Source organism: Brassica napus, unplaced genomic scaffold (assembly GCF_020379485.1).
Source record: "Brassica napus cultivar Da-Ae unplaced genomic scaffold, Da-Ae ScsIHWf_790;HRSCAF=1133, whole genome shotgun sequence".
Classification (NCBI taxonomy): Eukaryota; Viridiplantae; Streptophyta; class Magnoliopsida; order Brassicales; family Brassicaceae; genus Brassica; species Brassica napus.
The window spans coordinates 84,100-100,753 of NW_026016837.1; the positions used below are offsets into that span (position 1 = coordinate 84,100).

At 33.0% G+C, this 16,654-nt stretch overlaps 2 protein-coding genes across 2 annotated transcripts; both read right to left on the reverse strand.

Annotated features, from left to right (window-relative positions):
• Positions 1–1,703: 1,703 nt before the first annotated feature.
• On the reverse strand, positions 1,704–4,932 carry LOC106384868 (probable zinc metalloprotease EGY1, chloroplastic). The gene is made up of 10 exons (XM_013824781.3): positions 4,422–4,932; positions 3,722–4,186; positions 3,512–3,652; positions 3,251–3,352; positions 2,874–3,085; positions 2,731–2,781; positions 2,567–2,636; positions 2,209–2,277; positions 2,054–2,104; positions 1,704–1,980 (listed from the first exon to the last, which is right to left on the reverse strand). The coding sequence occupies exons 1-10, from the start codon at positions 4,788–4,790 to the stop codon at positions 1,822–1,824; spliced, it is 1,689 nt and encodes a 562-aa protein (XP_013680235.2). The 5' UTR covers positions 4,791–4,932; the 3' UTR covers positions 1,704–1,821.
• Positions 4,933–14,349: 9,417 nt separating this feature from the next.
• LOC125605636 (probable disease resistance protein RPP1) lies at positions 14,350–15,389 on the reverse strand. Its single transcript, XM_048775262.1, has 2 exons — positions 14,793–15,389; positions 14,350–14,589 (listed from the first exon to the last, which is right to left on the reverse strand). The coding sequence occupies exons 1-2, from the start codon at positions 15,281–15,283 to the stop codon at positions 14,445–14,447; spliced, it is 636 nt and encodes a 211-aa protein (XP_048631219.1). The 5' UTR covers positions 15,284–15,389; the 3' UTR covers positions 14,350–14,444.
• Between the last annotated feature and the right edge of the window lie 1,265 nt (positions 15,390–16,654).

Below are 16,654 nucleotides of genomic sequence, written 5' to 3' on the forward strand. Positions count from 1 at the left end.
TTGTAAAATATATATATCGACAACAGAAAAGGATCTTGACTTAAAAACTTTATGGAAGGAGTGAAGTAAGAGGGAGGACATGCTTTTAAAGGTAGAAAGGGGTTGATTTTCTGCAGTAGTCTGTGGTTGTTGAATTGGTACCATCGATTTAAACTACTCTTGATTTATCTATTTTACCAATGTTGTATCCACCCACCTCTTTCTATGCTTTTATTAGCCTAAACATGAAGCGTCCATGTTAATATGATATGGTTATTTGTTAGAATATCTCATCTTAAACAAAAATGAGAATGGTATCCTTTTAAAGAAAAAAAAATGGTTAGAAAGGTCTAATTTTTTGGGCATTTCCATCTAGCTAACTATTTCAAATAGAAATAGTGGAAGCACCTTAGCCTAGTGGTTAAGGTTTAAAGGTTTCTACACCCAGGTCTGGGGTTCGAATTTCAGACTATACAATTTTTTGCAGATTAGAGGAAATTTAAGTTTTAAGTCCCGGAGAAAACAATTTATTAAAACAATTATGCAGACTATTAAAGAAAGGCTTATAAGGGATCGGATTTTCATAAGACAGCTCAAGTGATGCAGTTATGCATGTAGTATTGTCGGTTGTCGAATCGTCTATGTAATTTTTCTTATATCATAATTGTAATATCATAATAAATCAGCGTTTAAAAAAAAATATTTCCAATAATAAAAATGTTATTATCAATCTCCAAAAATTAGAAATTAGAAATTAGAAAATAAATAAAAAGACTAGTAAAAAGAAAAGATTTGCATTGTTTTTCTCATCTAAAAGATCCAATATCCTAAACTCGTTGAACCTTATCATCGGCAATTTATGTAGGTGATGAATCCTTTGTATCCGATCCTCGTTTATATAAATTATATATCTGACAAATGTAACTATTGGTCTTTCAGGTCAAAGACGAACAAGTCAAAGGCGAACAAATTGCAGGAAGATTGTAAAGGCATATAACTTGTAAACTTTATCATATAGTCCAAGACAAATATTATGCATATTTGTGTCTCATTGAGTGAAAACCATGGTCTTCATGATGTGAGTAGAAGTCAATAGCATGTTGAATGCTGCTGCGGATTTGGTAGTTTCCGAAATTTTCACTACAAGAAAACATAGGTATTACAAAGGTGGTATTCGTTGTTAATTTGATTAGTTACCATAAATCATTATTTGTAATATTATGTAAATTATTTTGGCAAGTGGTATCTTATTTATATATTAATTGAGAAGTCACTTTAGTGACTTTTGCTTACTTGTCAATCATAAATAAACTCTTACAAAATTGTTATAATTTGATTGGCAGATAATTTTTAATTTTTATTTATTTTATTTAGATCTAGAAAAAAAGATAAGTTTATAACCAAATTATAATAATTTTGTAAAAATTCACCTATGATCGATACGTAAGCAAAAGTTAAATTAATATATAAGGAGGATGGATAGTTCCACGAAGTTATGATCGTTGCGTTCTCTTGGCAAATGACATCTTCTTTGGTACGTTATCTTTAAGACCAATCTTATCTTGTCGCAAGTGCTAGTAGAAGCAAACTCTACGAGATTATCATGTTTTGTATATCGTCCTTGCTAAATAATACTCTCTTTATCATCTCCTTGTACAATGGATAAAAGATGTTGCCATTTTAGAGCCGGATGTAATATATGTATAATGTGGAGTAAAAGCACATATCAGAAGTACAAATTATTCTTCATCAGCTTACATCGTACAAATATGACTCGTTATATCTGGCAATCTTATACATAACAAAACTAAATTTTACATCTTGTTGGCCCTAACTACAACATCAAAATGTGTTTACAAGCCCTATGCCTACCTCTTCTGCGAGTTCGTCCCATACAGGCAGGAGTATCAAAACAACAAGAATAATTGCTGTCCCGACAAGTGCCTTCCTCCATGTTCCAACCTCGGTCACATCGTTCAAGCATGCTTTTTCGGGTGTTCTCTGTTCAAGAAAATTGTATTTTTTAGAAACAGCTTGCATGGTTGAAGGTACAAAGTTCAGAAATTTTTTGTACCTGGCAGATTAGCACGTAGAGACCCCAAGGAAGTGCCAAAGGGCCACCGAGCTGAAAAGTAGGAAAAAGTAAGGGGAATTAAACTCGCAGGTTCAGGTTCAAGAGCACAAATTATATCAACGCCAAAAAAATGGCTCAGAACAGTTGAAATATACCACTCTGAGTCCAAGCATTACATAGGTTGACAACCCAAATGTGACCAGTACATTTTTCCCAAATGCGCCCTGCACGAAAGCCATAACCATGTTTCAGACGTGATGTTATAATGTTAACATTCTGATCCCTTGCATGAATATCTTGGAACCTTTTCAGTCAGTCCATAGTTGTTTCTCAGAAGAATTTTGAGAATATTTAATAATACAACACACGTGAATCAACTGCAGCAAGTTCTAATGACAAGAAGCCTTTTCCTTAATACGATTCAGGAATTTTTTCAGGTTCTGTAAACCAAAAATTATACTATGCTATTAGGCATTGAAGAATCTACAACTGTTGCAAAAACGAGACAAGTACCTGTACAGCTCTTCCTCCATCCAAACACCCAACAGGAAGCATATTAAAAGCCGTTGTTGTTAAACCACACCTTAACAATTAAATAAATTTGTATGCACGTTAAAAATTGTAACCATTTCTCTGATGAATAGTAGGGTGTTATAAGCCAAGGCACTAGACGCTACCATCCAGCAATAACAAGCGGGTGGATCGAAACTGTTGTAGCATGCATAGCTCTGCAATCGACAGAAAAGGATGTTGGAGTTAAGATTTTTTTTATTTTTTTTGTTTGTCTAGGTTGAAATGTCGCTAGCGGTAGAGAGCTTACGCGTATCCCAGGGTTGCTCGGCTGATGAGTCCAAGAAGTAATGAACCTTGGAATAACATGCTAGGGACCTGCACCAGATCGCTAGCTGCATCTGGGTTAGTAGATAGAAACAGACCAACAGCAAACATGGAAACTGAGAGTGCAGCTCCAGCAAATGGACCAGCTAGCGAAATGTCAACTTTTGTACTCCGGTCGGGAAGAATCGACTTGAACTGTACAAAATCAAGTAAGCAGCGTCAGCCAATAGTCTTGTCTTCAATAAATATTTTTAAGTAGAGAAGTAAAGATAATAAAATGTCTTCTTGTAGATGTGAATTACGTAGAGAGATCAACAGGAGAGATAAGCTCCCTGAATTTGAAAGAATGAAGAATACCACCTGTGTGATTGCACCAAAACTTCCGAGTGTAATGTTTGGAATGAAGTAAGGAATGCTAAGCTTTACTTTCTTTGGAACTGCAGCAAGAAAGTGCCCCAATTCCTGCAAATAAATTTGTTTAAAAAATATTAATGAGAGCAAAAATAAGAAAACCACATATCACCAATATAGGAAAAAGGCTTATCATTTCAAAAAGAAGCATATCTGCTTGATATGTATATGAATATGAATATGAAAGAAACACAACAAGCTGCAACTTACATGAAACAAAAGAATTCCCAAGACACCATATGCCAAAGGCAATGCAGAATCTACAAATGGATACAAAAGCTCCATATCAGGTGGTTCAACAGCATTTGGATCGGTGAAATACCTTACCACCTCAGGAGGTAGACGGTTAATCTGTCAATCAATTAAGTAATCAGTGACATAATGATGTAGTAGTGCTCCTGGGATAAAAGTAGGGTATACCTGAGAAGCAATTCCCAATTCTACAGAGGAACCAATAGTCAGAAGGAACAATATGAAGGCAATCACATACTGCCAGAGCGTGGTTGGTCCTGGCTCCGAGACTTCTTTACGAAGCAGACCAAAGCTAACACGTGCACCGCCGCGTGGATCTGGTCCCTCCGAGTTAGGCTCCTCGATCATGAACAAATTATACTTATCGCCAGCAAGCTCCGCCAGTTTTCTTTGAAGCTTTGCAAAAACATCTTCCCTTTTTCCTCTTAAGTTCCCAAGAAATAGGATGCCCTCTCCGAGATCCCCAAAGGGTTCTTCTTTCGTCACCCAGAATGTTGAATAGCCAAAGATGTTGTCCTTTATTAACTTGACATCTGCAGGGTCTACTCTCTCAGGTCCAAGAAGCTCCATTAGCTTAAATGAGTCTATTTGGAAGCTGCTGTATGTCGGATCAATAGGAGATTCAGTTGATGGCTGAAAAAAAAAAGACACCAACTGCTCTTTAGTTGCTTCCTAGTTCCTATTTTTCTAATTGCAAATGTGTAACAGACTCTTAATCCACAAAACAACTTTCAAGTCTCCACTAAACAATTTTTCTTTTTGGCTTTAAATAGTGTGAAGAACAATGAGGAAGTATTATTGATTGAATCCAGGAATCATAGTGACAAGACTCAGTTTCACAATTGAAATCAGAGACAAGACTGTGTACCCTTGAAGAAACATAAGGAGTCTTGTCGGAACCGAACTCGTTGATGCTGCTACTGTTACTTTTCTCGTCTGCATCATCATCTTCTTCTTCACGCGAAGCAGTTTCAACAGTTGAATCTCTAATAACGGACGACTTGGTGTCTCTGTTTTCTCCGCCGTCGATTCCTCTGCTACCGTTTTGATCATTCCCTAAACACTTTACAGCCTTAAATACGCGGGTTTCCTCAGGGCTAGAGAAACAGTATCTCTCTCTCAATGGTGAAGTAACCTTAGGCATTGGTGTCTTAATCTTCTCCCGGAGATTGCAATGAAACGATCCGAATCTGATGTTAGTGGCAGCTGCGAAAGCCACGCTCGTGAGAGTCCCCATCGGGTGGAGATAGAGAAAACAGATGAAATGTTTTAAAAAGATAAGGAAAATGGGTGCGAGCACTTTAGTTTAAGATAAGACTAGGATTACCTCCCGTGCTTCTCACAGCCCAAAGTTCAGTTAATTTCACTGTCTGTCGTCTGAATTGTCTGATTATGAAGTTGTAATGCTTACCTAGGGGATCTTTTCCCCTGCATCCTACCAAAAAAAAAGTTGTAATGCTTACCGGCATATAAAAATAAATTTTGATTTTGTCGCATATTTTCTAAACCTAGATAATATAATATTAACTCATAACCTTAAATACATTCGCTATGAGATTAATGATTCAAAATGTACTCGACATGAGTAGTGTAGATTAATACAAGCCTCAAGCTATCTTGTAATCAATCGTTGTTTACAGTAATAAACAGTGTTGAGTTGGGATCCTATCTTCATATTTAACAATTGGTGCTGTGAAACCGGTTCAGATCCAACGTGGTGTGAGTGTTGACGGAGCAGTGATCAACGATCGCGAGCTAATTTAGGTGAAAAGACAATTCACGGCAAGACTCGTAGATTAGATTCGGTTGGAAGCAGATTTTGACTTTGTGGTGTTGATCGGAAGTGTAGGCGTCGAGTGTCTTATTTGGTGGAGCGAAGCGAATAGTTACGATGTCGAAGGCAAAGGTCGTTGCGACGAGTTTGGTGCATGGGGAAACAATTGGTGATTTTGAGATCAAATCACAGCCTATGGATTTGTAGTTCTTAAAGGGAGGTTACATAAGATTGGATCGAGCTAGGAAGAAGATAGAGACGCATTTTGATGATATGGATTATCAACTATGTTCGATCCTCCAACTTCTCGAGAAATAAAAAAACACATGGAGTTGTGCACATCGCCAGAATCATCTCAGAACTAGGTACATTCCATGATTCTAGAACAAAACCGAAAGGATTCTCATATAGGTTATCGATCTGGTATATTGAACTTAAACATTCGTCATAATGTTATCCACAGTTAGATGCATGTGTTTGTGGGAACAAATCCTTCAGTTTGGTTCACGAAATTGGAGAAATTATTTGAATTCAAGATCTATGGAGATGAATTAAAACTTGATATTGTATACTTCTGCGTCAAAGGAGAAGCATTGACATGGTTCAAGAGAGATGCATAGTCGGAGATTTTGGGATTGGACTGATTTTAAGTGCAGAATATAGGGTTTTGATGAATTACTGATAAGATAGAACTGCTATGGTGACTTAATTAGGATCTTTCACAGAATTGATCTATCTGATTGTGTTGTAAAGTAACTAACTAGAACCATGAACTTAGGATAATAGACAACCACAAAAGTGAGTTCTTTACTTGATAATAATTTTGATGAGTTAGGTCGTTAGGCGTATGCGAGAGATGGTCTAATCATCTAGTGAACATATTGATTATGGCGTTAATGCTTGTATAAAGAGGTATTGATTGGCACTTTGTAGTACCGATCGACACTCGTTCCTTACTCACACGTGAGAGCTGGAGTAATAGATTAAACATCTCATTAGACTCGCAGCGAAAGTTGGATATCTTACTTTTGAATTCAAGTTATAGGACGGTTCATCATACTCTCTTAGCATCTATAACTGATACACTGATTGCCTGAAACCCTCTAAGTTTAGCTTTCATCCCATATATCTTACAACCAATGTTTTTAAACCCGACTCGGATACTGAACCGGACGATTTACCGGGTCACTAGGTCACTGAGTTAACCGCGGACGAACCGCGGGTTAATAAATAAATTAATTTTATTGTATAATAAATTACAACCAACTATTTACTTGTTTTCTATTATTTACTAATTTAATAATTATTTATCTAGCTTAATCTTTATTTCTATAGTTTATTATGTGTTCATGCTCCATGTAGATTTGATCCATAAATACTACAATATGATCACTTATTTGAGAGAAAAGGTTGTTCAAAAGTAATTTGAGCGATATCAATCTCCATAGCTGCTTTTAACAGCTCCATAATCCTCTTATTTGAATGGAAGACGCCACTTGCTTGCAAGGATACTGAACTTCAGCTCCTTGTCTTCTGGACCATCATGGTCTTCGCAAGGGTACATCTTCAGCAGCTTAAAAACAATATCTCTCAAATAGTTCTCTGAAAACTTTAAAGGTGAACATCATTTCTTTCTCGTTAGGCACGCCCCCATCCTTAGAGAATTGTGAGTGTGGAAATAAGTAACCAGAGTATTAAAGTCCTAAAAACTTGAGCTTTTCCATGGGTATTAATAACCAAGCTTATGTAAATGATTTGGACAGAGCTCTTGCTCTTCTTTTTAGTTTTGCAAAGCTTTTTGATGGATTGGGCAAAACACTGCTCTTAAACCATGTTGAAAACTTGAGAATACATGGAATAAAATGAGCTTCGATACCATGTTGATTATTGTGAATTAGTAAACCCAAACATTTCTGGTGAAAATCTTATCATAGAGGGAATGAGCTCAATGGCTCTCTTAACTTTCATTCATCACAATACATATATACTTATACATAAACAACAACTAAACAGGCTTAAAGCTCATCTCACGTTAGTATTGTCATCATTGCTCTAATACAAAGTAAAACCAAGAGCTAAAACAGGCTGAAGAAACCGTGGGCCACCTCTAGTATGTGGGAAAATATCTCAGTCATTTTCTTTCCTCTGAAATAAGAAAGCAGCTATTGTTGATTTTTGTATAGTTGCTTGCTTCTTCCTTCACCAGGCCGCTTCTCTTTGCTGGATCCTTGTTGGACTGGTCTTCTTCATGGTTTTTCCTTGTGCTAATTGGATTCTTCTTCTTGGACACCTTATGTAGACAAACTAATTGGACTACACTAAGCTTCATAATGTCTAAGTAGGCTGGTGGCATTATGTACATAATGATTGGGCTTCTTTACTCATGCCCATACTTCACTTTTGTACGTCATACTTCACCTTGCACCTTGCGAGACTTTATACTTCTCACGCCAATATGCACCAATTGATGCATGTGTGCTTTTCGCATGCACTTGCTGCATTATTCGTCTTCTCTGCATCATGAGTGATTGCCACACTCGAATGGACTCCTGAAGGTTTCCATTTTGTCCTTTTTTGCTCCTTTGAGTGATGATAGCCTTGCTTCCCTAAAGCTGTCCTTCACATGCATACTAGACGGTTTGCCCCCACACATTCACTCATGTGATCTTCCTTGTTTACCTTGGAGTGTATAGTAGTTTGTCTCACTTAAGTTCCTTCGTTGCACCACATGAAGAGCTTCTCCTCATGCCACTTGGTTCAGCTCTTCATGGTGTTCTACTTTCACCATTCAATTTCTGTTTCAAGTGGACACCTTAACTTTGGTAGTGCATTTTTCTGTTCCTGCTCAGACATTTCTCTAATGTAAGAGCCCATCATAACCTTTAGACCTAGAAGGAGTTTTACCAGGAAGCCATGTAACTTCTATAACAAGATTTGTAAAAAAAAAAAATAGGGATTTTCTAGACAAAAACTTAAGGACATAATACTTGCACAGCCTCAACAGCTGATTGAAATCTCTTTTGAAAATATGGTTGATCCTGTGTTCATACTAGAGCTTGACCTGCGCACCTGCGTGGGTGTTTGTCTTTTTTTTTACCCTTTTATAAATGATAATATATATTTTTACATTTATCTGTGTAAATAATTGTTTAATATGACTTTTATAAATACAATAATTTTATAGTTTATACTAACTAATTTTATTTTATCTTGCAAATCATCAATTTTATCATCCATATTTTAGAATATGACCAGTATATCCACACAAATGTATTTTATTATTTATGGATCATAATTTTATGATAATATATAATAAAATTGTTGTATATACTATTTAAAAATATATATAAATATAATCATACCGAATTTTCATCGGACTATTATTTATGTGAAAATATATATAACATAATATATTTTTATATTAATCTATATATTATATAAATGATTCTTTTTATGTGATTTTATTTCAATTATTACTTATAAATAATAAAAATATAATTATATATCTTTAAAAAAAATATTGTTTATTAACTATTTAAAGCTAGGTAGCGAATTATTATGGAATTAATTATTATGTATACATGGAATTAGTAAAATAATTACAATATAATGTATGTATATTGAATTACGAAATATATATATATATATATATATATATATATATGGAATTAATTATTTCTAAACACATTTATATATTATAAAATAGAAAAAGACAAAGAATACTTAAAACTATGTATAGTAATTATTGTTGCCATGATTTTTTAGTTAGAATTTGATTTTGAAAATCCATTAATTAAAGACGTAAATACAAAAATGAGAAACACTTTCTTGTCTCTTAGTGAAGATACATTGTATCTTTCTAATTTATCACCTGAGACAATATTTATTATGTAGTTTTAGTTGTGCATTGTACATACCTAGTAAGGTCTTTGATAGTATCCTTTGATACATCCAAATATATTCACTTAATCCAAATTAATCAATAGTAATGTTATGTATCCACTACAAGAAACAATGCGATTTGTGTGAAAAAAACCCTCTCAATTCCTTTGCAAATTGTTATTTGCGAAGAAAGACATTTACTCGCAAGTCCTTAGTCGCAAATAAAACATGTTCACAATAAAATCGTTATTGCGAGAGAAAATAAATTCCTCACAAATTTTCGATTGACAATATTCCTCCCAACTTTACAAGGGAACTGTAAGGGAATATATTCCTTTGCACATTTGTGAGGGAAATATTGCGAGCCTATGATCCCGCTGCAAATTTGCGAGGAAGTGTTCCCTCCCAAGTTTGCGAGGCAGATATTCCCTTGCAATAAGAGATTTGTGAGTGTAATTCTCTCGCAAATTTGGTAATAGCTCAGCTATTGCAAACGGTAAGAGCTTCTATGAATACGTAACAATCGTGACATCCACACCAGAAGGCTCATAAAGTCGGAGTCACCTATAGTCTGAAGAATGTCATGCCACCTATAGTCTGGAGAGTTCCAGGCCACCAATAGTTGGGAGAGTGCCCGACCACCTATAGTTTGGAGAGTCTCAGGCTACCAATAGTCGGGAGAATGCCCGACCACATACAATCAGAAGATTACTGCAATATCCACATACATTTATTATATTTAAATGAAACAAACAATGTTGAATCTTCTAACGTCTCATTTCCAGTTTAACACATCAACTAACAAATAGATTCCACTAAAACTCAATTCAAGAAGAGAAGACATATTAAAATTAAACTATGTATATTTGAAGTCTTAAACTGTGTACGAGAAATTACGAGAATAGCCCTCACCTTAGCTAATATCGGGTAGGTCTGAGCATTTTATCCGGATCCGAAGACCCGACCCGAAACCGACCCGAATAAACCCGGTTCGGGTAAGAACCGACCCGATCAAATTACCCTATCGGGTCTTGTTGCAGAGGACCCGCGGGTCTTAGACCCGACCCGACCCAAACCCGAAACCCGATGGGTACCTGAATTAATAATGTAAATTAAATAAAATACATCAAAGAGGAATCGAAAACGGGTTATTTGTCTAGAGAACATGGAGGTCAACCACTAGGAGACAACGAATTGTTGTTGACCTCCATGTTCGAAAGTGTTTCCATGCCTTAGCACACAAAGGGACTATACCGTTTGAAAGTGTTTCCATGCCTTAGCACCCAAAGGATGTGTAACCTCGCAATCTTTTACCAAATGATGGGCATGCCATCTCATTGACGTAAGGGGCGGACCCACCCTCTGAGGAGGTATCTTATGCATATAAATCCACTGATAGAAACTGTCAGCTCTGGTGGTTTAAAATGTTCAAATGTGCCCCCATTCAACCCATGTTCGACACCAGTGAGCGTTTTTTCTTCAGATTTGTGTTTACTTTATTATATTTTAGTCACATTTTTATAAAATAAGTTTTTTTTTTATCTTTTGCTTTATGCTATCTAATAGAAAAGATTTGCTTTTCTTCCTTTGATTGAATATTAGCTTTTACCTTTTCAAAAATATAAATTATTTTGTTTAAGTTTTAGTTTAACAATTATTTTATCAATCTATTCTATCAAAACAAAAATATGACCTACCGATAAATGTTAAGTCCAACTATTTATTTAATAAATACAAAAAAAAATTGTATGACGACTTTTTTTGGCAACGCAAATTATAACCATAACTACTTCTTCTAATAAAATAATTTTGCAACCTCTACTTTAGTTCCAAAATTTTAGGAACCGACTTCCCCCAAATACATATATTCAGCTACTGTTATAAATATTGAATATTACTTCTTCATTTTAGTTCATACCAAATGCCATGGTTTTATCTATTATATTTAAAGTAATAGTTTAACATGTGTCATTTGTTATATTACTTATCCTCACTTTCAGATATATAATTTTTCCTTCCTTTTGGTTTGACTATTAACCTACGAATAATTAATTAATATGTTTAATCAATATTATTTATTCATTTGATTCTTAAACATTTCATTATGTTTTCAACAAACGAACTGTTTACATTTATAAAATTATTATTATTCTTACTTATTAACCGGCCAATGTTATTTAATAGTATGATAGTATTTTAAAAATTGTTATAATTAAAAATTCAAAAATGTTTAATATTTAAACAACTTTCTATTATATATGATATTAAAGTATTATAAAATTTTTTTTCTAAATCCGAATTATTAAAGGTATATTTAAATCATATTGGTTGCAAATCTTACATGTACCAATTTGAAATAATAATATAATATCTTAGCTATTTATTCTTTAATTCTTCGAATAATGCAGTATTCATCAAAATTCAAAATCAATAGGATGCTTCAATCTGAAACTATATTTTCCATATATTCTCAATACAAAATTTAATTACTTAACAAAACCAGTTAATGTACATAAACTTTAGTCCAACCAAATTCTACAAAGTATATGTTTGGAAATAAATTTAAGATTATTAAAACTATTTAAGTTGATATTATTATGGAAGTATTATTTATAAATTATATTTTACGGGTTTTAGTTTAAGGGGTTTAAATAGTTTATTCGATTAAAAATATTTATTAAATGTGATTTTACTTAAAGTTAGTGAAGACCATATTAATCCATATATATGTATATAACAGAATATACTGTAAATTACTTTTGTCAAGCATTTTTTTGAAAATTTGTTTGGTTTTCGGTGTGGATTGGATTTGACATTGGTTTCTGGATAAAACACTTTAAGAACCATTCGAATATATAGACCATGTCTAATAGAGTATGAGATTTTAATTTTCGGGTTGATCCCGAGTCAGGTTATTTGGGTACAAATATTCATATCTAACTATGTTAGGTAACTGTTAAGAAAATATAATATGTTGCAAACTTTAGAAATAAAGTTCTAAATAATTTTTAAAATGCATATGGCATAAGTGTATAGTTATGCAACTTGACATATTTAATATAGTTACCAAAAATTATATTAAATTAAATTAATTTTAAACATAAATATGATTACAAAAAATAACACAAATATAAAAATTAAATCTCTCAAAAAAATTAAAACAAAAAATATACATGCCCTTTAAAAGGGTGGGTCAGAATCTAGTTTTATTTTCAATACTTATATTAAAATAATCAGTAAAAAGTATCCAACATAACAAAAACCTGTTTATCTTATCAACTGACTCAAGTTTTTGAAAAGTGGTTGTTTAAATGTTCTTTAAAAATTTATAATTTATAATTTAATTAATTAATACATAATTAAAGTTTTAATAAATATATATATTTATATATTATGATAAGTTTTTCATAAATACAATATATATGTATATATGTTGTGCCCCATGTTAAATTATTTTCTGGATCCGCCCCTGATTGACGTGGCTGCCCTTTCCGAGTGATATAAACGCTTTAATCTGTTTGTGATTGGTAAGTTGCCACATATTTTGGTACGACACACAATTCTTTCTTGTAGTTTCTAGATATCTCGGTTTTCCACAAAATCGGCATTCCAGTAGTTTCTTATCGTCTTTCCAGAAAATCATGCAGTTGTCAACGCATACATCGATGATTTAGATGGTAGACCAAGATCCGCTACTAACCTATGAATTTCATAGAAATTTTCAGCAGCAAGATTACCTTCTAATTAATACTCATTAATTAGTTGACCTCATGAATCCATGCAATTCTCATTTAGATTCTAATCAATTTTAAGATTCATCATCCTAGATGTGAGTGATAATCTATAAATCCCTTCTATACATCCTCTTTATATGGGTTTTTTTTTGCTGCGTCTAACATATTATAAAACTGTTTTGCTTCTATGTTAGGTTCTTTCCTGTTACTATTAGGAAGGACAACTTCATGAAATGCATCGGTAACCATGTCATGATACTTATTTCCATGTTTCTCATACCCATCGCACACATTATTTCCAAACATATTTTGTGCATGGTACTCATAATAATAAGCATTATAACTTGATAGTTCAAATCTTTGGTCTGTACTACGACTTGATGCAATTCCCATGCAAAAATCATATGTAGTAGTTTCGTTTAAATAATCTATTATATAGATGCCTTTTTTACAGTATCTATTTCTAAATATGGCTCGTTCTTGCATTTTCTACGAGGACAAAATATTTTACCATGTTCTCTCGCGAATGGTTGGTTAGTTGCATGTTGTAAGAATCCCCATAATCTAGCACAATACTTTTTCGTCACTTCACCAGTCTTTGGATCTTTATGATTGTACATCAATGTCTGTAATGCGTATATTTCATGTTTGAAAGATATTTTTCTCTCTACCTTTTTTTTTTTGTTTTACTTTGTTAAGTATTTTATTTAGGGTTTTTGCAGTGCATATCAACGAATCAGAAATTTATTAGCTAAGTGGATACGATACTGTTACTTTTATGATAATACCGAAATTGTCCCTATTTTCCTAAGAAAAGGGAAATACAGGGGTCGGCCACCTGTCTGTCGTAATTGGAGATTGAAACGGTTGCACGCCAAAGTAATAATGATGCAAAGTATCGGGACAGTTGAATAACCCTTTCTCTTTTCTGCAAAAACCCGAACAGTCTCCTCTTTTTATTAAATCCCAAATAGCACAACTGTCTTTTCTCAAACCCAAATCGTAAAATTATTTATCGTCTCAGTCAAAAGCCAGATCTCACTCGGTTGTACTGTCGTTGTCGAGATTTTATGTCAGCTATTTATAGACTTTTTAAAAAGTTGCAGGGGATTTGCGAAAAATTTCTCCTTGCAAAAATTCAGTATTCACAGAAACAAATGTGTTTCAACAACTTTACTTGTTTTTTGCAAAGCAATTGCAATGGACTGAAACCGACATGAAAATGCCTCACAAAACCCTCACACATTTGCAAGAAAAATATCCCCTCGCAAATTTGCCAGGTAACATGTTCCTTGTAGTTCCAATACAATTTTGTGAAGCAAAGTTTCCCTTGCAATTTTTCCTTACGAATTAAGTGTTTTCGTGTAGTGATCTTCTATATCGGATTCTAAAGGTCAAATAACCAATTATCAATTTAAAAAGGGTTTACTCTTCAAATAAAAATGAAATTAGATAATACAAATTTCGCCATAAAAGTATAGGCCTACGTGTCCAGAACCTCTTAGACATTCAAAAAAAAATAATTCCATTTTTCCATATGAGCTCCCGGTACAACTAACTCCTCGAAATCTCTTGTTGGCGTGGAACTATTCAAAATGTTTGAAACATCAGTTGCTATTTTTTCGATCATGGCTGCTTCATTATCCCTAAAAAATAGAAAAAATAATTTATAATTCCATTAAAATACGTAGTTGTTGGTATTCTTATAAGTTGTAAAGCTACAGAATATATATATATATATATATATATATATATATATAATATAAGTAGTGGGATAAAAAAGGAGAGAGATAGAGTTAATGTCCTATTGCGAAATATCAGTTAGAACAAGTAAAAAACAAATGTATACCAGTTGTTTGAATGGTAACCAGCGATGGTGGCCACACCTTCCAAAGCCTTTTTCCATGTCTCAATCTCGTCACTTGTTTTGCCTTTACACGTTTTTCTAAAGGACTTCCCAAAATCTTTCCTCTGCTTCTTTACATCAGCTGGATCCACTTCATAGAAAATGGTCATAACTGTCTGACCAAGCTCTGTCCTACACTTCATGATCTCCACTAACTCGTTTAGGCACCAAGACGAAGAAGCATAGTTCTTGGAGAGCAAGATGATCCCAATTTTCGATCCTTTAATAGCATCGATAAGCTGGGGACCGATCGACTTATTCCTCTCGATATCATCGTCAATGAAAGTGTCAATTCCTTTGCTTCTAAACTCTTTCAGAATGTGACTAAGAAAGGATCTGCGGACATCTGCCCCATGGAAGCTCGGGAAGACATGGTGCTTCCAATTTGGAGGCAGAGAAGATAGAGGAGAAAGAGAAAAAGAAGACGAAGCCATTATAGTATCAGTGATTGAGATGGAAGCAATATCACACCGCTTTTTTAGAAAGCAATTGCAGAAAGGGATGGACAGGTTTTTTTTTTTTGCAACTGCTTGAATCTTGAAAATGCTTCTATTATTGAGATAATATAGGAACTTTCGTAGAATCCCTCTATTCTGGATTTACTAGGGAGGTAAGACGCAAAATATGTGGCCACAAATCAAACATATCATATTCTCCATGATTTTAGTGAATTTGTTTATTTATCATCTTTTCCATAATTTTAGGATAAATAATTAGTTTAATTAATCTTATTATTTAAAAAAGTATGTTAATATATATATTTATCATGATATTTAAAATAATTAATAAAAATTAAATTATTTTACTGATATATAAACTATTTAAAAATATATATTTAATATATAATTATATGATATTTAGAACATTTAATTAAGAAAATAGATATTAACAATTGATATTAACAATATCTACAAATAATATCATAATTTTGTTTATCTTATATTTAGTTTACGACTTAATGACTAATATTATAGCTATTTCTCTGATTCTTATTGGAAATATTGATCCAAATATATATATTATTATAAAAATTATACATAAGTATACTAATATATTTAATTTAATCGGTTTCTTCAGTTTATTCGGTTGAATCAGTTAATATGTTGAACCATATCCATATATTATGGCTTCTTAAAATAACATCTATCTGGTTTATTCGATACTACCAAATCCAAACTATTTTCTTTATTTTGGTTTGGTTCGGTTTTCAGTAGTCGGTTTTACCGGATTGAACACCCCTAGACTATTGTTATTTTGTTGACGTTTTATGGGTTGTAGTTTTTATATAATCCTTTCCGTGCCAGTGGGTTTCTTTTCGGTCCAAATACAATAAGTGTTTAATTTCAAATCCAGATTTCCTAATTTGATTATTACCATGGAAAAATTTTGATCCAAAACTCACATCTTAAATATAAAATATGAAACAAAATAACATAGTTTAATATATTTATTACCAATATGATGTTGAAGTATATTTAAAATATTAATTTAAAATTGTATCTAATTTAATAAATTTTTTAATAAAAATGAACATTATAATTAAAAATTGTTATATATATTAGTCCGCACAAAGTGCGGGATATCAACTAGTTATACCAAAAAACAAAAGAATAAAAGATCCTTAAAAATTGGAAGAACTGCATAAATATATTAAATAAGTCTTTTTTGGTAAAAATGTTAAATATTATTACTATTTTTGATTTTCGTAGAAGATTACAAAGATACAAGTAAATAGCTACTACAATAACTAAACTACACAAACTAATTTAACTAAGAGGGAAGTCACAAAAATAAACCCACAACCT

Bases quoted from the DNA above. Each gene is read 5' to 3' on its own strand.
- LOC106384868 (XM_013824781.3), bottom strand. From the start codon at position 4,790: ATGGGGACTCTCACGAGCGTGGCTTTCGCAGCTGCCACTAACATCAGA. The intron at 2,278-2,566 runs GTACTTGTCTCG...GCTTTCGTGCAG, and splicing joins ATGGAGGAAGAGCTGTACAG to GGCGCATTTGGGAAAAATGT. The intron at 1,981-2,053 runs GTACAAAAAATT...TTTCTTGAACAG, and splicing joins TCTACGTGCTAATCTGCCAG to AGAACACCCGAAAAAGCATG.
- LOC125605636 (XM_048775262.1), bottom strand. From the start codon at position 15,283: ATGGCTTCGTCTTCTTTTTCTCTTTCTCCTCTATCTTCTCTGCCTCCA. The intron at 14,590-14,792 runs GTATACATTTGT...TCTATTTTTTAG, and splicing joins GGTTACCATTCAAACAACTG to GGATAATGAAGCAGCCATGA.